At 48.3% G+C, this 14,450-nt stretch overlaps 1 protein-coding gene across 32 annotated transcripts in view; it reads right to left on the bottom strand.

Moving 5' to 3' along the window:
• The window catches only part of SORBS1 (sorbin and SH3 domain containing 1), a 229,659-nt gene that overhangs the window by 109,547 nt on the left and 105,662 nt on the right, over positions 1–14,450 (bottom strand). For 20 of the 32 annotated variants that reach the window (XM_037050873.1, XM_037050870.1, XM_037050875.1 and 17 more), the window contains exons 3-5: positions 9,387–9,441; positions 3,557–3,625; positions 1,094–1,189 (exon numbers count right to left, since the gene is read on the bottom strand). In XM_037050873.1, the coding sequence (XP_036906768.1) occupies positions 1,094–1,189; positions 3,557–3,625; positions 9,387–9,396 (175 nt within the window). In that variant the 5' untranslated portion in view covers positions 9,397–9,441. Of the gene's footprint in view, positions 1–1,093; positions 1,190–1,341; positions 1,470–3,556; positions 3,626–9,386; positions 9,442–14,450 lie in introns of those variants that run through there. The other 12 variants (XM_037050874.1, XM_037050872.1, XM_037050876.1 and 9 more) reach the window with 2 other exon arrangements.

Below are 14,450 nucleotides of genomic sequence, written 5' to 3'. Positions count from 1 at the left end.
ATGTTTCCGCGCAGCTGAGCTGAACTGAATTCCACAGTTCATTATTTCAAACTGCTCGCAGCACAGCCGGGATCTTTGACCTAAAATCACCAAGCCTGAGTTGTGGGGTAACGGGACAGGACACGAGTTCAGACGTCCAACGCATCCCCACGCCTGGGCTGGGTGGAGAGAAGCCAGGCCTCTCTTCTCCTTTCCACCCTAGCAGCCCCCTTGCCAACAACTTAGAGCAGTCCTGCGTGTCACAGAAAAGCACAGACCTGCCCCCTGAACACAAAGCACGAAAGCACGATGTGTGGCAGAGCGGGCGGACCCTCTGGCTCGTCCAACCCTATGAAGGGGATGAGTGACTGATGTCACGGAACAACAGGGAGAACTGATCCAGGGCCCTGGCCTTTTCACGAGGAGGGGCAAGCTGACAAACCCGGCCTGCTCATAGGTTTCTGAATGCACAGCCAGCTCCGCCCACCTCCTGAAAGCACCACTGGGACCAAGCATCACCCGGGCCACCCTTGCCCTGATTCGTACAGAGGAGGCTATGAGCTGGTGCTGCCATCTGAACCTCAGCCCTTCTTGGAGAAGAGAAGCAGGAAAGGACCGCAGGTTAAGGTCAGGGTGGGGAGGGAGTGCTCTGGGAAACGGCCCAGCGAGCTCCACAGACGTACCTACGTACGTACATCTATCTAGGTTTGGCAGCTGCTTCAAGTTCAGCCCAAGTCAGAGGTTCCCTGGGTGGCCACATGAATTCTAAATGAAGTACTGGAGGCTGCAAACCTCTAGGGAGAGCCCAAGAAGCCCACGCACCTCAGGCCCACACCAGATTAAATGCCTAGCCTCTGCACTGACCCTTGTCCTACAGAGGGGTGGGGGGCCAGGTATCTGTCCGTTGGTCTCCAGGCTGGCTGGCTCACAGGGACACGCACATACACACATGCCGAAGAAGAAAAGAAACCACCCGAGGAAGTGAGAGGAAATGGCTCCTACACATGCAAGGATTAAGCCTCCAAGCCTCTGTTAGAATGGAAGAAAGAAGAAAAACCATGCACGATCTGCTAACAATTAAAAAAAAAAAAGAAACCAACCCAAGGAGAGGTACCTGGAGGGAGTACTAGGCCTGGAGAGCTTTTCACTGTCTTCACAGGAATTATTTTAACAGCGGAAATAGAGCGTGCACGTAAAGGGTCGGCAGTTGCTGCAAACACAAAAGGGTAAATGGTGCCTCCAGAAAGAACATTTGGGAAACACTCGGCAGTTGAGGAACTGGGCAAGGACAATAGGAGGAAGTCGCCCACACCGAGAGAACACTAGAAAGAGCAGTAGACGCGGTAATTTGAATTAACCTGCCTTCTCTCTTCAGAGTTCGGTGCCAGGACGACAGAACCCTCCCTCCAACCGTCACCCACATGCAGTTGGTCAGTGTCTGTGCCTCCTGCCACACCAGGAACTTGCCAAGATTTAGAGACGCAGATGGCCTGGCAAACAGAGGAAGGGGAGGGCAATCAGGATCCAAGCGGCCCCCAGAGGATATGGGGGTGTCTGTGCTGGGGGGCAGGGCTCCGAGAAGGTGAGCCATGGCTCGGGCCCCAGGTGAGTTGGAGGAAGGAAGGGGACACATTTGTGAGAGTCATCATAGCTGCTTCCCCAGAATCTTAACTTCTGGGGTCCTGTGCCTGCTCCTCTCTGAGCACCCACGTGTGCAGCCCAAGGTCCCGACACCCAGCTGAGGTTCAAGAGAGCTGGGGTAACTGCCTGGGGTGTGGCAAGGGCTGCTGTCTCTCCAATGGCAACAAATAAAGAGAGATGTGAGCTCAGGTGCTGTGTGCCAGCACCACTCCCATGAGCAACACTCCAAGGTCTTTTGGCCCCAGGTCCATGTAATAACTGGGGGAGGGGCGGGGGGAGCAGGGCTGTTTAGAAAGCAAGATGGTCGCTGATGAATGAGCATTGTGTTGACAAGCCCGTCAAGGGGACAGGAGGCAGGGAGGAGCCTCCACAATAGCCCGTTCACCGTGCAGTCCATCGTGCCGCTATTTCAGAGGGTGCACAGCAATCATGTGGCCGTCAATAACTAAGTCAATCGTATCAATGCTTCTTGCCTGGAGATACAAACGTACTTTCACAGCAATCCTGTGCACTGCTCTTTATGACCAGCTGGGAGATTGGCTGGGTGGGAGGGTTTTGTTGTGTTTCCATTTTCAGAAGAGGAAGCAAGAGGTTCGGAGAGCTGCTGAGTCCTCCAGCTCTCAGGGGAAGAGGCTGAGACTAGCGCTCAGCTGGGCTGGCCCCGGGTTCAGCGACCAGCTCAGGCCACCGTGAAGACGTTCAGGTTACATCTGCCTCCTCTCTCCAACCAAAAGTGGCTCTTACTGAAGAGAGGGTGGGATCCACTTCCACCTGCCACCCTCCCCCTGCACCCCTGAAGTCTCTTCTTTCAGTGAATTCGTAGGGATGGTGTTGATGGCCCTGCAGGTTTTAAAAGCATCCAAGCCCCAACCTCTCCTGTGCTCCTCATTGGATAATTAAACCCTCCCCTGGAGCCACACCCTTGGTACCTTCAACACCCCTACGTGCAACTTAGCTGAGATCGTCCAGGACCCCAAGAACACAGCCCGGCCCCATGAGTGGAGAAGGGCGGCGGGCAGGGAGGCAAGGAGCCTGCCCCATCCCTCCTGCTCTCTGTGCCTCCCTGCTCAGCTCTCTGACTCTACACTTGGCCTTGTCTCAAAAGGAATACTTGGCAGACCCAGATAAAAAGTACAAAAGCCCAACATGTCAAACTCCGAAATTACTTAAATACCCCACGACAGGACTTTGGCCCTCCCCCTTCAATACCATAACATGCGGTGGGATGAAAGCAGAGAGAATCCGTGGAACCCAGAATCTGAAGCAGGAATACGAATAAATACTGCAGATCATGCAATTCCTGGTTTCTTTAGAGTTGGGAGTTCACACCCAAGAAGACAAAGGACCACCAGGGATGCATGTGAGTGGCAGAGCTGGGATTTGAACCTGTATCTTGTCACCCCAACTCACACCACACTGCAGAAGTGACGTGGGCACTTAACTCTCCCGTCGGTCTCCAGACACTTGGATGAGAGGCTACAGGGCAAATGGGACCTCAAAGGTCATCTTATCCATCATTCATGTCACATTTAAGTTTTTCATCCTAAAGCTTTTAAAGACTGAAAAGATGAAAGGATGTGCATGAAACTAATGCCACTGGAACCATTTATTTCAGCAATTCAGGCTCTTGCCTCAGGGTCAAAGCTGTGAAGGTGAAATGCCGGGTGAGGAAAATTTCAGGCTGAAGAAGGCCACATGCATCAGGCATGAGGTATGCCTCGGCCGGTGTGTTTGAAAGCTAAGTCACCTCTGATTCCTGAGATGCAGGAACATGCTCATTTTTTTCAGAGAGTCAGTGTGGGAAATGGGTCTCCAACTCAACGCCCGACAGGGCCAGGGACCAGTCCCACCAGGCAAGTGGTCCAGGCTCACCACCCTCTGCTTCTCCTAGAAACATTTTCCAGTACCAAGCCAGCCCTCCCTTTAAAAACCTTACCTTTGTCCTGTCCATTGCTGCCTGGTGCCAACCCATTCACCACGGCTTTAGAGGCGCCAACATCACATTCTGAAAGAAAGAAAAAAAAGCACAGGGCTAAAGATGAGGTCTCCCTCGCCAGCAGGTACCGAGTCCCACACAGTGTGAGGTGCTGGGGGTCATGGAGGCTTCCGCAGGCCTGGGCACGGGCCCCCTCCAGTGTCGTGGGAGAATTCTGAGAACTGTGTCAGCCTGAAGCAGGAGAGAAGGCAAAAGCTGTTTGGGGATGGAAGTATGTGGTAGGTGATATAAATTCTCCTGCCTTCTTGCTATGGCTTCATTCCGGACATTTGAAAAAAATCTGCTTAATTCTCTCAAAAGGGCGTCTCCTGCCTGACAAAGGCTCACACGCACCCCCTGCGATCAGACTGAGAGCAGGGCAACGGAAAGCTCGGGCTCTGGGGCCCTTTTGGTCACCCCACCCCACGTCCAGCCATCAGCAAAATCATGCTGTCCCTCCCTGGACACTGCCCTTCCCCACCAGGCCACTGTCCCAGCTGTGTCCCTTGTGTTATGGTCCCGGAGACAATGTGACCTCCTGACCCTTCTCCCTGCCTCCCCCCTGCCCCTCCGCTTCCCCACCCCTCCATGTGCGCCGGAGATCACTTTCTAGGCCTGGACCTAACCAGAGCCCTGGGCCAACAAGTCAGGACAGATGAAAACCAAACAGATTGATGCAGTAGGATTTTCTAAAATCCTTCTACTTTAAACTTGCTGTATTTCCCCTCTGTTTCATTTTATTTGATTATTTTTTAAAGATTTTATTTATTTATTTTTAGAGATGGGAAAAGAGGGAGAGAAATAGAGGGAGAGAAATGTGTGGTTGCCCCTCGCACACCCCCACTGGGGGCACCTGGCCAGCAACCCAGGCCTGGTGCCCTAGACTGGGAATCGATCCAGTGACCCTTCGGTTCTCAGGCCAACACCCAATCCACTAGGCCACACCAGCCAGTGCTCACCTCTGTTTTAAAAGTAAAAATGTTGGGGTTTAGTCTGGGACTTCAACCATTTATTTATACTATTTGGTTGAAAAGGAATGTATTCCAAGTTCCCAAAAATGTACCAAGGATTGTTTGGAACACAGTTTTGTAGTAAGTGGGATGACCTGTATCTTGGCATACCTAGTTGTATTTAAATTAATGAGTTGGCCTTCTTGATAATTAAATGCAAACCAACAAGCCCCAAAGGCCAGCAGGCACTTATGAGACAAAGCCTGGGGACATTCGCCCTGGACTTCAACCGCTGGTCCCAGTTCTCTTCCAGCTGCATTGTCCCCCTCCCCTGCCCGACACACTCACCTCCTCTCACGGCCTGTCAGATACCTTTAGACCAGCAGGCCTGCTCCTTTGAGGCTCTGGCTTGAGAAGGTGCCCTCCCCTTTTTTTACCTCGAGGAAATCCTATGTATCCTCTAGACAAACGCCACCTTCTCTGTGTCAGCTGAGACCTGTCTGAATCCTGCTCAGCTGCAGACACTGAGACCCTCGCCGCTCACCTTTGTCCCACCCAGAATCGATGGAGGTGGGAAAGAGAAGACAGGTGGGTGGGCAGACCCTGCCACCCAAGAACATGTGACTGGTGTGCTTGGAGTGACCCTCAACAGCCAAAAGCCAACCAATCATAACAGCTGTGGTCTTTTAAATGTCTACGTGGCTGGATCTGAGGAGCCATGCTAAGCATTCCATAATCAGCATCTCATTTTGTCCTTAAGACTCAGGGCTCTGGAGCCCAGTATTAGGAATTGCTATTTTATAAATAAAAAATTGGAGGCTCAGAGAAGATGTCGGGCTCTCAGATCATTAAGCTGGGATTTGAAGTCTGGTCTGTTCCACCCACAGACTGTCTTGTCCATCCCTGACTGGGATAAACACTTTATATTTTTTAAAAAAGATTTTATTTATTTTTAGAGAGAGGGGAAGAGAGGGAGAAAGTGAGGGAGAGAAGCATCAATGCGCGAGAGAAACACCGATCGGTTGCCTCTCACACCCCAACCAGGGACAGGACTGGAATTGAGACAGCGACCGTCTGTGTTGCGGAATGATGCCCAACCAACTGAACCAGACTGGTCAGGGAAAACACCTTTCATTTTTAAAATGGAAAATATTTTATATACATATACATTAGATATATTCTACATAAAATGGTTTAGGTATATGTATGTATACCAGATACATTCTGTATCTTACATATGCTACAGAACATATCTGGTCGATACCTATCCTACTTCCCTAAACACTAGCGCTGAAGCCCTGTCCCGAACCCCAGCAGCTCACTTGACTGAGACAAGGTCACCCCACCTAGACCTTAATCATCTGCCTCCCCAACACAAACTAACCGTCACAGGCCAACCCAGATGCTCCTGGGTACAGACAGGAGCAGGGCCCACTGCTTCTCCTACCAGCAGCCTGGACACGTCCCCCCCAGGCTCCGCTCTGTTTACTGCTCAATCCACCCAAGATGAAGGCCAGTTCCCCCAGAGGCCAGTATCTCCCTTGCACCTCCATTACTGGGGTGGATGAAAGGAGGGTGTTGGCAATAAGGCCAGAAATCCAAGTAAAAGAAACATCACAGGTTCTATCGCCCCACCTGTCCTTTGACTGGCCCTTTTCCCACATACCTGTCCTAACTTTTCTTGGTTGTCTTCTTTCCAGGACTGTAGACTTTCCTTCGGGTCTCCCCAAGCCAGCATCAGAGCTGCCTCTGAGCTTCCACCAGGCCTAGCCCCATGTCTTTCTTTTCCTTTTTGTCCTTCTATTAAGTAAACACAGCTAACAAGGAAATTTTGAAAGATCATTCCATCCCCTTAGACTTAAACTCTGCAGCACAGTGATGTCCAACAGCCTGGGTTTGCCCCAACTCCACTACTCACTAACCAGTGACCCCAAATTACTAACCACTCAGGGCCTCAGTTTCCCCACCTGAAGAATGGGAGAAGTAAACCATGCCCACCTCTGTGGGTTTGCCAGGAGAATGCAATGAGATAATGCAGACAAAGCACCTACCTCAGTGACTGGCAGCCAATTCTGACTCAGAGTAAGAACGTAACAGGGTGCAACCAAGAGGGGGGCCCCAAATAGGGATTGATAATGGGGTCCAGAACTCAAGGAGTTCAGGAAATATTAGAAAAATATATATAGGATGTCCTCACCCCTACAAGTCTGAGCTGGGGGATAGGACACATGGAACAGGGCCACTGAGAGCTGTTTTGCATGGCAACAGCTTTGCAGCTAACCTCTGGCATGGTCATTTAACATATCTATACCCTTGAACTGGTTTCACAGATATGTTAAATAGCTGCGGCCTTGCCTTGAGCCAGGGGGATGGGAGTGACTTCCACCCAAGATGTAACCAGGCAACCCCCCTGGTTACAGTGCCAGTGTGAGAGCTCGGAGACGACTGGCTCCATCGGGCCACACCTGCCCAGACTCACTATGGCAGCCCAGTAAAGCTAGAAGAACATGGAAATGCTGGCAGGTGTAACTGATGGTCGGAGGAGTCGGAAATGAAGCTGCAGAGGGAGACTGGCACTGAGATTTAAACCCAGGTGTGGCAGCCATGCTGGGGCTTTTGGGGACCACGCAGCTTTGGGGTGGCCCTATATATTTGACATCCTATATGACATCCTATATATTTTTTTCCTTTTTGCCACGTGGCCTAGGAAGCAGGAGAGACTTCGCCCAGAGGAAAAGGGGTGCAAGGACTCTTGCTGGTGGGCCATGAGGAGGTGCCACCTGGCTTTGGGTCAACTGGAGATGGTGGCAGTGACACTGCTGATGGTGCCAGGAGCCTGAATCATGGACTTCTGCTTCTTTTCCTGAGACACGGTACCCTGGACTGGGCAGAGGGAGAAGGAAGGACTGTGCATTTATGGGTCTTCTAAAGGACTCTGGTATTTTAATGAAGACATTAAGTCATTACTCTAAGTCTGTATAGCTTTTAAATAAATAATTCCTTTCCTTTTCACCAATCTCTGGCATTGAGAGATGTCTTTCCTCTGGCGGTGGGCAAAGTGAACCTAGTATGGGGGGGTCCTTTTGGTAATAGTACACAGTGCACCCCTCTGGTCTGTTCCGTAACAAGAAGAATGCATCGTTTTCGTGCTGCTCAGTCTGCCAGAGGTTAAAAGAAATGTTTTGTACATAGCTGCTCTCTTCCCAATGATGATTTTAATATTGACATACTATCCCATCAAGTAAATACACAGAATGAACCTACTGACTTCTCACCTTCCTTCGGGTGATGTTTTTGTTTCCTTCGAATGAAGATAGACATTCCCAAGAGTGGGATTATCAGGTCAGAGGGCCCGGACTTTTTGGACTCTGGCTGTGCAAAACCTCCCACCAGCACCACACCCGAGAGGAGACCCTGGGGAAAAGTCCCACAGGGACTCCCACGCCCTCGCCCTCCTGCCCCGTCCCTCCCTTCCTACTTCCTCTGCCCTTTATTTGTGCGAGGAGAAAGCAGCAGTGCCAGTTTAGGCTAATTCTGATATTAGAAAAAAACTTTAGGCTGCAGAGCAAAAGTTTAACAAAATGACAACAGAGACAAAAAGTTAAACAAAAACAAAAAATGAGTTACAGCGCAGGAACAGCTGGCAGTACCTGAATCCACCTGGAAGGGCAAAGTGTGCAGCCTTTCCATGCACAGCAAAAGCACGGACGGCATCCTCCTCGTAAGGGGGAAACCGGGGCTGACAACCCGTGGACAGGACGCTGGCCAAGCCTTGGGCGGAGCACTCAGTACACTAGAAACCTCACTCAATCCTCACACACTGCCAGCGAGTTGGTGCTTTTAAGACGGCCACTTTACCGAGGAGGATGCAGAGGAGGGTCCACCACAGGCCCAAGGTCACACAGGTGGCACCTGGGGAAGCCAAGTTGGGGTCCTGATCGGTTCCACCCAGAGCCCTCCTTGGTCCCAAAGCACACACGGCCCTGCCTAGTTTAGGACTTGGCTAAAGGGCACGGCGTGCAAACAAACGGAAAGCCTTGTTTTTCGTCCACAGAGGTCTCTGGGAAGACCCTGGAAATAATGCGGGATTGGAGCACCCTTGACCAAGCTATCCCCTCGTCACCCCCACCACTCCCGCTGCCTCCAGGTCGTGGGAGGCTACAGGCAGGCTCAGTAGCTAAGGCAGGCCTTCATCTCCAGACGGAGGCATCTCGTCCTCGAATTCAGAGCGGGAAAGCAGACAGCTCTCGGCCGCACAACGAGCAGGAACGCACTGCCTTCTCATCCTCCCCAGCCCATACTATCTGTGCCAGCTCTATGTTAAACACACTCAAAACAGGTCATTTGTTTACGTCTCACAAAAGGGTGAGTGAAGGGCTCTGCCCACCAGGACGCAGGGCCGTGAGATTAACTTGCATCCTGGGGCAATTATGGCCAATCTGTTTACTTTCACTGCCGTCGCTGGGATTACGAAAGCCATTGGGGTGTACACACGTCAAATTTTTATCAAATTGTATATTTAAAATGTCTGTAGTTTATTGTATCCTAATTATATCTCAATAAAGTTGTTAAAGTAGAGGGAAAGGGAGCTACTATAAAGGTCAGGATGTGTGCATGTACAGTGTGTGGTACAGTTCCTGTCACACGACAGATAATAAATCTGTAACAATGAATGTGATGATAGCGATGACGACGATTTATGACAAAGCTTTGGCACTCACCCAGGTCCCAAAAACTAAAAAATGAAATGCAGTTGGAACCTTCAGAGTAAGGAGGAAATCTGGGTAAACTGCCCAGCTGTGTAGATTTGTCCAGAACGAAAAGGGTTTTTAATGACTTACCAGAGCTCATGGTGGTGACAGGACAAGTCCTCGGCAGCTGGGGCTCTGAACTGCTCTGCAGAAAAACACGTCACACAACGGCATCAGTGAGCGGCAGGTTCAAGACAAATCCCCGTGGCTCACGTTAAAAATGAAAGTAACATATACATCCTTGATAAAGCAGAGCTGAACCGGGAGTCAGCTTGGCCAGGCTCCTGGCTCTCAGTCTGCTACGCACCAACAGGACCTTGGGCACATCACTCAGCCTCCATGGCCTCAGTCTTGTTACCCATAGTTGGTCTCAATATTATCCAAGGTCTCTTCCAGCTCTAAAATTCAATTAAAGCCCTCAAGTTACAGGAATGCACATAGGTCAGGGAGAGCTTGAAGCAAAGAGCCACATTTTGGGAGAAAGGTAAAATCACAGTATTATTGGGGGTTAATAATAATAATTGCAGCAGCAATAAATATAGCTTATTAGGCACAGGGAAATGTTCTAGATGCTTTCAATATATTAATACATTTGCTCCTCACAATGACCCTACAAGGTAAGCTCCAACGTCATATTAGTCCACGCAGATGAGGAAACCGAGGTACGGAGAGGTGAACGGCCTGCCTGCCAATGTAGCAGAGTCACTACTGGAACCCAGACAGCCTGACTTGAAAGCCCAGGCTGGTTGGGGCTGCACAGACCACTGAAATTCAGATGGATCACCCTCTTATTCAGTGTGGTCTTATCCTCAGGCCCCAGTAACCACTGATCTGCTTTATGTCACTACAGTTTCTTCTCTTCTAGAATTTTACATAAATGGTACCATAGTGCATATAATCTTCGTACCTGGCTTCGCTTGCTTAGCATAACACAATTTAGCATTTGGCCATATACATGTGGGTCCTTTCTGGGCTTCATTCTGTTCCATTGACCTGTCTTAATCCAATAACTCACTGTCTTGATTACTATAGCTTTATAGTAAGTCTTGATATAGGTAATGTGAGTCTTCCAACTCCATTCTTTTTCAAAATTGCTTTAGTTCTTTGATTTCCATATAAAGTGTAGAATCATCTTATCAACTTCTATCAAAAACAAAACAACCGAAAAAAAAAAAAGAAGGAAAAACCTGCTGGAATTTTTATTGTGATCATGTTGAATCTATAGATTAATCTGGGGAAAATTACCCTTTTAACAACATTGAATTTTCCAATTCATGAGAACAGACTATCTCTCTTCTTATGCAAGTGTTTAATTCTTCTCAGCTGTGTTTTGTGATGCTCAGACTTCAGGTCTCCCACATATTCTGAACAGCAAGATACAGCTGAACATCTGAAGGACAATCTGAAGAGCGGGTCTTCATGATATGTGGCACCTTGCTATTTAAAGTGTGGTCTGCAGACCAGAGACACTGGCATCAGCTGGGAGCTTATTAGAAATGCAGAACCTCAGTCTCTACACCTACTGAATCAGAATCTGCATTTTAAAAAGACTCCCAGCTGGTCCTTGTGCAGTTTAAAGTATGAGAAGCAATGATGTAGAGGAAACCAACTCCCAGGCTCATAAATTCTGTAATAAGAAGGTCAAGGTATGGTGTGGAGGTCTGCACAAGGAGACATGCTTTAGCTTCCTTTTTAACATGGGCATTGTTTTCTTTCTGGGTGGCTGCCTTGATCGCTGCCCTTGGAATTGACCCAGGAGAATGCTCAGGGCAACGAGGAAATCATTCTAAGTCCTATGCAGCCCAAATCAGCAGCACTTTGCCTCCATCACTGTCAATACACCCGAGACCACCCTTGACCCTCAAGAGCCCCTCAGATCACTGTCTAAGTGGTGGGAACATTTGTTCTCTCAGTCAAGGAACACAACCTGCTGTGTTCTCTAAGCCCAGTGGTTTCCAGTCCTGGTTTTATGATACTTTAGTTTTCTTCCCAGGACCAGGAGGGCTGCTGTGGCCCTGACCAGTGTGGCTCAGTTGGTTGGGTGTCGTCCCGCACAAAGGAAGGTCACCAGTTGGATTCGCCTTCAGGGCACATGTCTAGGTTACAGGTTCTGTCCCTGTTCAGAACATATACTAGAGGCAACTGAGTGATGTTTCTCTCTCACAGAGATGTTTCTCCCCCTCTTTTTCTCCCTCCCTTCCCCTCTCTCTAAAAATTAAATAAATGTAAATAAGTAAATGAGTGGATAAATAAAAAGGGGCTGTTCGATAGCATCCAAACAATTGTATTTTAAAAATAACTTTAGTAATCAATTTTATTATGTTAAGGTTTTATTCATTCAACTTTTAAGGCATTATTGGAGAAATGGTATTGATTCAACCATGGAGCTATCTTAACAGAAAGTACTTTTATTGCTTTACAGTCCTTCTACCTTTAGCTATCTGCATGAGTAACATTCACATAGTTGTAACCATAAGGTCTGGACATTTTTGTGTGTTCCTTTTCTTAAAAAATTCTCACCTGAGGATACACTCACTGATTTTAGAGACAGAGGAAGGGATGGAGAGGGAGAGAGAGAGAGAGAAACATCAATCAGTTGCCTCCCACATGTGCCCTGAACTGAGGAATCAAACCAACATCCAGGTATGTGCCCCAACTAAGAATTGAACCCACAACCTTTCAGTGTATAGGACAATGCCATCTGGCCAGGGCCCAACTTTTAAATTAGATATTTCATGAACATGTCCTGGATGTTTACAGCCATTATATCCATCATTTTTATGGCTCTATAATATTTCATAGTAGTAAGATTCCATAATTCATTTACCAATTCCCTCTGTATAGTTTACTTTAATCCATCTTAATTTTACAAATAAGGATGCAGCATGACAGCATTCTCAAGCAGGAAGAAACGAATAGAAATGTCCTATAAAACAAACACAAAGGATGTCCCTTCTCACACATGATGAGTTATCATCATCACAGGTGGGTAGTCCTTTGCCCATTTTATATTTTTCAATATAGATACTAGGGATTTCTAAGTGTCAGCCCTCTCTTACTTACAGACTAATCTAAAGTACACATGGTCAGGAATAATGTCCCAAATACTATCCATTACTTTGACACAAACGTCCACCAACCACAGCAGATGCCCCTGCAGCTCTATGGGAGGCCCTCCCTATGTCAGGCATTAACCATGCAGTGGTTGAGCTGGAAGGATAAAGCCCTGGCCAGGTAGCTCACTTGGTTAGAGCATCATCCCCATATGCCAAGGCTGCATGTTCGATCCCTGGTCAGGGCACATTGAAGAAGTAACCAATGAATGCATAAGTAAGTAGAACAAAAAAAAATCTGTCTCTCTCTCTCTTTCTCAAATCTACTAATAAATATTTTTTCAAAAGATGAAAGGAGAATGGATCCAGAGTGACAGGACACTCTTTTAATGACAGCGTAGGTGACAGTGACAATGTATAGGGGAGTACCAGCTCTGCACTTGAAGACTTTTTGGGGACCAGGTCCTGCTGCATGCTGTCACTTGGTGATTGACTGAATCTGCAGCAGGTGACATGAAGGCGCAGCGGGCAGTTTTAAATAAAAACTGCAGCAAGAATGGCAGTGGCAGCTGTGCCAAGGATGGCGCCCAGAGTCCAGTCCTCACCAGTGGTGGTGACAGCAGTGACACCCTACCCAGACTATTCCAGGGCCTGACTTTGGCTCTGACTCCAGACAACTCAGCCTCCTTGAATTCCTGCCCCTGTTCTCACTGCCTGTCCAGCCTCCCATACACTCAGAGCCACCCAAGGTCCTGCCAATAAATCCCTTTTCAGCGTGAGTTAACTAGGGGTGCTTTCTGGTTGTTCCTCATTGCAAGAACATTGACCGGCAAAGATGAGGAGGGGAGGGCGGCCCAAAGGTTTCACTGGAAAAGGAGAACCTTCATTCCTCTATCCTGCAATATGGCCAGCCAGATCCGAATCCCACGTGGCTCAGCAAACGGTTTTGTCAGTGGGATGCATCCAGGAAGATGCACAAACCAAGCCTGACCAGAAAAATGCTAAGCACTTTGAAAGTCATAATCCAGTCCCTACTGTTTATTTGGACATAGTACAAGCATTACAATTGTATGTAAAATGTGAGAGTTTATTTTACATAAAAACCTCTGACTCTTAATATTTATTTAAAAACTAAGCTGTAAAGAGCTTAATCTGGTTGAGAACATGATGGCACCTCTTTGGAATTTCTCCCACTCCTCTGCTCCAAAGGAAGCAGGCACCTTTGGGTAAAAGCCAAAAAGATGAACAGCGCCATCTAGTGGCAAAACTGGACAGGTTTCCCCCAACGGGTTGCAGGAACCTACACAGCTGAGGGTCACAGCTTGGGTGGGCCAGTGAGGGTCAAGCCACCATTCCCGCTCACCAGGCTGTGGGACCTGCCGTACTTGGTCAAAGCGCTGCAGCATCAACACAGACATTCCACCAGAAGAACAAGATGTGAAGTAGCCAGACTTGTTAAGAACTCAACTAGATAATTAACAGTTAGTTCTGCATGGTCCCTCCCTAATTCCACGACCCTATAATTCTGAGATGACACAGAATGAAAAATTACTGAAAAGCAAAAGTTATACTCCTGCTTCCAGCTTATGAAAAAGGATCCAATAACTAAATATGGGTCTTTTGTTGGGGAAGGAAAGAAGGTCCTTATATGGGTGGTTCGGGGGTATATGACCAGGGAGGAATTGAGTTTGCCTGTAAACACAAGCTCAAGGTTCAGCAAAGCTTCTTGGTGGAGAATGAGCCTTCGGTTGGCCTCTCAACACAGCATGCTCTAGCTTCGCCGACGCACAGTGACGTTTTGCACACACAAAAGACTGTAAGTTTCTGGAGCAGAGACGCTGTCATCCTCAGGACCACGCATACAGTGGGTGTTCAGCCATGAACTTCGCCCTTCTCTCTATTTCTCCTTCAGGACCTAACTTTGGAGTCTTGTCATCAAGATAACCAGACCATCCTTAACTCTACTGCAGCTGCTTAACAGGAAGCTAGCTCCCCACCCTGACCAAACCCTGGTTCTACTCTAGCTTTGAAGTCCAATCTGGGACTTCATATATTTGCAGTTACTTCCAATGGCTTGAAAAGAATAGAGACAGGTCACAAA

The sequence above is a fragment of the Sturnira hondurensis genome, unplaced genomic scaffold, assembly GCF_014824575.4.
Source record: "Sturnira hondurensis isolate 20B ecotype Veracruz unplaced genomic scaffold, ASM1482457v3 Scaffold0006849, whole genome shotgun sequence".
Taxonomy (NCBI): Eukaryota; Metazoa; Chordata; class Mammalia; order Chiroptera; family Phyllostomidae; genus Sturnira; species Sturnira hondurensis.
The sequence above is the reverse complement of the archived record's forward strand: the minus strand, read 5'-3'. Positions and strand labels throughout refer to the sequence as shown.